This window comes from Parasteatoda tepidariorum, chromosome 5 (assembly GCF_043381705.1).
Source record: "Parasteatoda tepidariorum isolate YZ-2023 chromosome 5, CAS_Ptep_4.0, whole genome shotgun sequence".
Lineage (NCBI taxonomy): Eukaryota > Metazoa > Arthropoda > Arachnida > Araneae > Theridiidae > Parasteatoda > Parasteatoda tepidariorum.
This window is the reverse complement of record NC_092208.1, coordinates 66474765-66482195: the sequence shown is the minus strand read 5'-3', so window position 1 is coordinate 66482195 and position 7431 is coordinate 66474765. Positions and strand designations below refer to the sequence as shown.

The 7431-nt window shown below is 29.4% G+C and overlaps 1 protein-coding gene across 1 annotated transcript in view; it reads left to right on the top strand.

The window, feature by feature from the left end:
• Positions 1-7431, top strand: part of LOC107441037 (nephrin) — a 342812-nt gene that overhangs the window by 122809 nt on the left and 212572 nt on the right. The window contains exon 2 of the mRNA XM_043050259.2: positions 5324-5458. Coding sequence (XP_042906193.1) covers positions 5324-5458 — 135 coding nt within the window. The remainder of the gene's footprint in view (positions 1-5323; positions 5459-7431) is intronic.

The following is a 7431-nucleotide window of genomic DNA, read 5'->3' as shown; positions in this document are numbered from 1 at the left end:
ATGTTTGTTGAGTCACGTGCTAGGTTTTATAATCAAAATTGGATTGTTTAATTCTGCAGATTTCATAATTAATTCTAGATTGACGGCACCTCAGATATTCTCGATTTTCGAGAATAGATTTAAATATGTTAGAAGTAATAATTAAATATTAGTTACTAATTTAATGAATTCAGCTCCTGACACGCGTTTGTTCGAAATATATATTTTATAGGTTATAGAGGCATATCTCTTCATCTTTTTATATCTTTGAATTCACTAAAACTCAGAATTAATGTTTGATACAGTTTGACTAATATTACTATAAGTAGTTACTGAAATGTCATATTACCGTAATGACACACAGCACAGTTAGGATTGTGACGATGACTCAGCCGATAGCCAAAGGTAACCAGTTTCTTTCCTATCAAAATACGTTTGCTGTTATTTTTTCAGCCATATGGTCTTTCATTAAAATTCAATAGGTAGGATGAAAAAAAAGCATTCGATTTTGTAAACATTAACGACATCAGAGTAATCTCAGATTTGTAAAGTAGATCTAAAAAATTTTTCACGTTGTATACTTTTAGGTTTTTTTCTCTCCAATGTCCTTAAAGACATATATAAAAATATTATTTCTGTAAATGCTGTATTCGAAACCTAGTTTAATCTTCTACGTAACAGATATTGTGTCTCAATTATTCAAAATTATCTAAATAATCTAAATTTTTAATAAATTTATATAAAAACTAATTTCTAAAACAAGGAGATTAGAATTGTTATTATAATTATCAAGAGTTTGTTCAAATTGATGCTTTACATTAATGCCCGTACGAGCCAATCAAGATTTGCGAAGTGGTGAAATCAGACTGTGTTTTGCTAGTTTTAAATGATTCAACGCACATTACATGAAATAAAAGTTATTAAGTAATGGTTTTTAAATTTAATTTGAAACTAGCCATCTCTGCAACCATCTGTTCCGACTTATTTTCAATAAGAATAATATCAAGTATTTGAGGATTTAAAATCGTTTGGTCAAAATTCAAAATAATATACAAGTCCAAAAAAAGCATATTGCCCAAATAAGAGGGGATTTAGTTTTGTCTCTTACATGTTCGTACGGTATCGCGGTAACGTGATCAAAATTTTTAACGTGGTCAAAATCAAATTGTGCAATTATTCACTATTAGTATTCATGCGAATGAATTCATTTCATTTGCAAGTTCTTTTTACGCCAAAACGAAGCCAACTGTAACTGTTATAAGCTTCTTTAAGTTAAAAGAATATCTCAGATCTAACTTAGTGGACAGATCTAGCTTTTTAATAGAAATAAAATAAAGAAATAAAATATAGCACAATCAAGTAAAAGTTTGATAAAAAGTTTGAAACCAGTCTTTACATTTATTTGACATGTTTAATTATGAATTAAAATTAACTTAAACTTTCCAACTAGTTTTATTTAATATTTTTTATGCCTATATGAAAAAAATTTTCCATCGAACTTTCTTTCTCTCAAATTTTAATTTACTCAATACTGATACCTAAGAGTTGAGACTCAAACTATCTAAGTTTTAAATAAGTTTACTCAAATATATAATAAATGGGCTTTTAGGAGATCTATATGATGTTAGTACCATGCATCTCCTTCACAGAGAAAAAAAAATTCATTTAATTTCTGTTATATAATAACATTTCTGGTTAAGAAATATTTAATTATGGTTAATAAAACTAAAATCCACGGCATTTAAACCATTCGCTTGGTAAATTTTTCATTATATGATAGCGGTTCACTGAGATTTCTGGTGTTCAAAATTACAGTTTTTATAACCTCACATTTAGTAAAAAATACAAAAAAGTAAAAGTAGCAGAATGATAGGTTTTTATGCCATGCTTTAAAGTAACATGATATGTATTTACCAAATTTCACCACCTTCACCAAGTTTTATCACTCATTATTAAATAATATTTTATTGTTAATTTTACCAATATTATTTCCAAAGCACTTCAGCTAAAATTATCAAGCTTTTTGGTGTTCTTATAGAGCAAGAGACACTATAAATTTCAATAACTTTTGGTAGCTTCGACAGTACTTTCTTTTCTCAATGCATTAACAATTTAAAATAAATAAGCACAATTTACTAAAGAATAAAATATAAACAGGTATGACTATTTCCATTCTTTTAACTCACGTCACTTTCCTACTCAATAATTATATGTATTCATTTACAGTGTTAAATTCATTTTTCTCATTAAATGTGATATATTGTTGGAAAGCGTTGTGAGTCTTGTGCTAATTGGATCGCATCAGTTTCTCACTGACTGTCTTTAAGCTTCGCAAACAAAGGCGCGTAATTTGTCTTAAGATAATGAAGCGATTTCGTTGGAGAACAACACATTTCATCCATTGTCTTCTAAATCTAGAAAGGCAAAAATGTTCCTTACAATAGAAGCGTTACGTCTTATCAGATAAAAGACGTTTTTTTTTTTAAAAAAAACTTATCATAAGCTTAAAGATTGAATGATACCATTATTTTCGCTTGTAATTAATGTAATTGAGTGATTTCCCTAAAATGAAAGCTTATTAGTTTACCGGAAGACTTTATTGTGTTAAGAATAGAGAGTTTATACAGAAATACCGGTAAGTTTTTTACTTTGTGGTTTCGATGGTAAAAAAATTAGAGAACTGAAAATTTGTTTTGAAATAATTGAGAAACAAACTTTGAAAAATTGTATTAGAGCATGTTTAAAGCAACGTATCCTTTGTTCAGATATTTTAACTACAGACATAATTTATGAAACAGTGTAATCAAACTGTGTGATAAATTGAAACATTATACCATTCAACTTAACACCGGGACTAATTTAACTGTATTATCGCACTTCTTTTACATTTAATGTAATAGAAGTAATGAAATAGTGACATTTTAAAAATTTCCGGATCAAGTTATGGTAAAATATACCGGCACTAAGATAACGGTACTTTTTACAGTAAAATTAATTTTTACTGGAACATGTTACGGGACAAAAGATTTGATATACCGTAATTTTTACAGTAATAATTATAGCAAAATCTCTGAATCACTTCCATTAAGTAGATATTAATGTAAGAGTTACTATTATTTTTCACAATGAAAAAGGATTTTACGGTAAAATAGGTTTTACGGATGATGCACCCAAAGTACTGGTACTTTTCTGTAATTTGACCTTGAAATATAAATTCCCATTGTAATAAGGTTTAAAGTACGGTTTTATTGATCAGCAGTGAATGGTAGTAAAGTTTACTGTCAGAAAAGTTGTTTAAGCGTTCAACCGTGATATAGTCAATTTGTTTGCAGTGGATTTATATAAAGTTTTTAAATTTGTTTAGTAAAATAAGACAATAAGATTTTTCTTTTTTTCAAACTTTTAGTCTTATCGATTCGGTTTTCACCTCCATCAATTCAACGTCAAAACTATTCAGTGAATCCAATACATCTTTTATTCACATATTCACATCCGACTAGTACAAAACTGTAGTTTTTATACCTAAAAACAATAGTAACTTAAACACTATTGATTATGAATAATTTCAAGAAAATTAGCAATGAAACAGAGATTTCGTGCTCTGTTTATGCTTTTCTTGGTACATTCTAAGTAACTAAATGGTAATAAACTATTTTGCATAACAAATTTAAAAAGCTAAATAGCGCATTCCTTTCTGAAAAAATGTATTATCAACTTAAGTTAAAATTTTTTACAGTGATTTTATTTTTTTAATCTTGTCTTATGATTTTAAGGAACCTTACATAAGGGAAAGCATTGTTATTAAATAAAAAGCAATATTCCATAATTTAATAAGCGCTTTTCTTTCTTAACAAAATGAAAACCATAACGCTTGAAATAAAAAAAAATTAAATTAATAGAGTTTAAAAATTATCCTAACAAGAGTGGAAGAGAAAACTACTCCGGAGAAATTAAATTTCAATTAGAATTTATTAATAAATAGAAATTTGTAACTTAAACATAAAAGCATGTTATGTTACTATTTTATTTAATTCGCAAAATCAAAATCTAAGCTTTTAAAATTAGAAAAATATATTTTTCTCTCTCTCTTTTCAATGTATATATTTACATTATTTTGTAAATGCTGTTTGATAGTTGAGTAAGATTGTTTATCTCAATGCGTGTAAGGCTAAGTATAAGATTGAATAAAAATAAATTTATTGATAAATTATTTATAAGACACTTCTTAATTTAAAAATAAATTTATGGATAAATTATTTATAAAACACTTCTTAATTAACATAATCATTTTATTAACTTAAAACAATATAGGATTTAATCTATTTAACTATATTAAATCATATATGATCATAAATCATATATGTTTTAATATATGTATAATGCTTATTAAACATGCATTAAAATAATCATGAAAATATAATTACTGTTTTGGAGATTTAAAAATTGAAAGTCACTTTTACCATTAAACACTCACTTTTTTATAACGCGATTATTTAAGACTTTTTTTTACTCTCTCTCTCTCTCTCTCTCACTCACGAACTCCCCTTCCGGTCAGCCTGGTGGTTTTGGTCATCGCCAACCCTTGCTTAATCCAGCTTTCGATTTCCTATTTTAAAAGCTGGTTGTCCGATCAGTTTTCTCTTCTTACGACCGTATATTAGTGGTTCGGAATCCACTCTATCGTAATGTCCCCGACGGTAGCAGAGCCTATGAAGTTCAACAACCGTTCAGTGGTAAAGAAGTGTGGTGCGGAGGTTGGGTGACTGTTACCATCTTCTGTTGTTCGATCTACCTTTTAGTAATGTAATGTGGTATTGCGCCAATACTATTTTCCGATTATAATTAAAGTAGCAAATTGTCTATTTGTGAATATCAGCTCAATTTTTAACTCGAAACGAAAACCAAAAATCAAAAATCAATCATCACTTAGTAAAATGCTTGTTGAGTCACGTGCTAGGGAATATTCAAGCGAATATTCTAATTTGTGAGATTTAGATCAGCCTATCATGAAAAATGGCATCTGCAGCTATGGGCTATCTTTTAATTGGGTAGTATTCCAGAATCTTGTCATAACGGATTGAGTTCAGCCTATTCCAACTCCGTTTACAGGTCTTAAAAAAAGCAAGGCATCATATCAATAGAGCGTTTTAAAATCGAAGAAAAACCTTATATCAAACTAAAATATCCAGTTAATAAATCTTTGCTGTCTCAATCTATCTTAATAATTTACGACTGATGAAAGATGATATTGTAACTTTTACAAATGCACAAATATGTCTACAAAATAATTCATTAAATAAATTAATACTATTTAAATAAATATATATATAATTGTATATTTTAGGTGAATGTAACCAACAATACTTCAGGGTAAAACCACAGGATACAGAAATCATAGAAGGCCAGTCATCAGATCTGCAATGTCACATTGGCAATCAAGTTGGAGCCGTTCAATGGAGTAAAGATGGATTTGTTCTAGGTAGAGTTTACCATTTCATTATTTTTCTTTTTATGAATATTGTTATGAAATGTTCCAAACCACATGAATAATATTAAACAAAATACCTAGTATCCGATAATATTTAATCTTTTCATTATTTTGACAATATTGAAAAAGTTTTGAATAGTAAAATGCACAATTATTTACATTACTTTAGAGATTGTAATTTTAAATGGCAAAATACAAAACTAGAACGAAACTCGTCGAATAGTTCATGAGAAATCAAATTTCAAAAATACAATTTTTTCAAAATTCCTCACTAGAGCCTGTCTTTTGTTGATTAACGATTTTTTTGATATTATGAGAGGGTGACACCTATATTTTAAATTAGAAACAACGTAAGGTACACTTTAAGCGGGGTTTCATTTTCGCCATTTCTAATATTGATTTTAAAGATACACGCTAGCTTTGACGCTCATATTTTCAGACTTTTCCTAAATTGTTTTGAATTGTGCTCTATCAAAATTTCGAGCCCTTACGTTGAGTAAAATAAATAATCATAGCAATACCTAAAATTCCCAAAATTGTCAAAAGAGATAATTTTGAACCTCATGAGAAAGATATTCATCTTTAAAGTTTTATGTCTGCTTTTTTATTTTGAAAACCTACAAAGTTCATGAAAATCATTTGTAAAACAAAACTTGGAAACTGCCGTGTTAAAAAACAATCCAAGTAATTCTGATAAGTTATATTATTTCTCAGATTCGATAGTCTAAGTATCTTAGTTAAGCTCTTATTGAATTACAAATTCGTTAATGTATCTGAAACTGTCTACTTGCTGATTAGAAGCAATTATTTTCGTTTTAATCCTGAACCAGAAGGAATTTTTGATGAAATGTTATTGTCATGCAAACCAAAATACAAATTTGTTTTATGACGGACAAGACACGTAACTTCGACTGCAAGATTTGTCCAAAAAATCCATATGATTGTTTATCTTTATGTGCGCATGCTAAACGGAAAATGAATTACAGCTTGGAGAAAGTATAAAGCCTGAATTATAGCATCACACCTAAACTCCGGGCACAGTAAAAAGGTTACTTACATTTTTTTCCTCTACAGACAATATATTTGTGAATAAACCCTAATTATTGAGGTAGTAGGGCTGAACACGAGAAAATTTCCTCCTATTTTTAGTGCCAGATTTTTGTCATGATACTCATTTAATGCACAACAAATGGGGAAAAATCACTGTGTAGTTGCAAAATTAAAAAAATTCCATAATCCTGAGTAGTATCCATGCTAATGTGTTTACAGGCGGCTGCACACAGTAGAAGCCAAGCACTGTCACTCACTACAGTAGTACGAAATGCGACATAGACTTGGCAAACTTGATGCTAGAAATTATTATGAGATGTGAAGCTCACACATGACGCTCGCATGGTCTTACAACGTTTGTTGTATTTCTGCCGTCAATGTTTGGATAGTTTTCAATAATTTTTTTCCATCACAATAATTTATTGCCATAATCCTGAGTAGTATCCATGCTAACGTGTTTACAGGCCGCTGCACACAGTAGAAGCCAAGCACTGTCACTCACTACAGTTGTACGAAATGCGACATAGAGTTGGCAAACTTGATGCTAGAAATTATTATGAGATGTGAAGCTCACACATGACGCTCGCAAGGTCTTACAACGTTTGTGGTATTACTGCCGTCAATGTTTGGATAGTTTTCAATAATTTTTTTCCATCACAATAATTTATTGCCATAATCCTGAGTAGTATCCATGCTAACGTGTTTACAGGCCGCTGCACACAGTAGAAGCCAAGCACTGTCACTCACTACAGTTGTACGAAATGCGACATAGAGTTGGCAAACTTGATGCTACAAATTATTATGAGATGTGAAGCTCGCACATGACGCTCGCAAGGTCTTACAACGTTTGTGGTATTACTGCCGTCAATGTTTGGATAGTTTTCAATAATTTTTTTCCATCACAATAATTTATT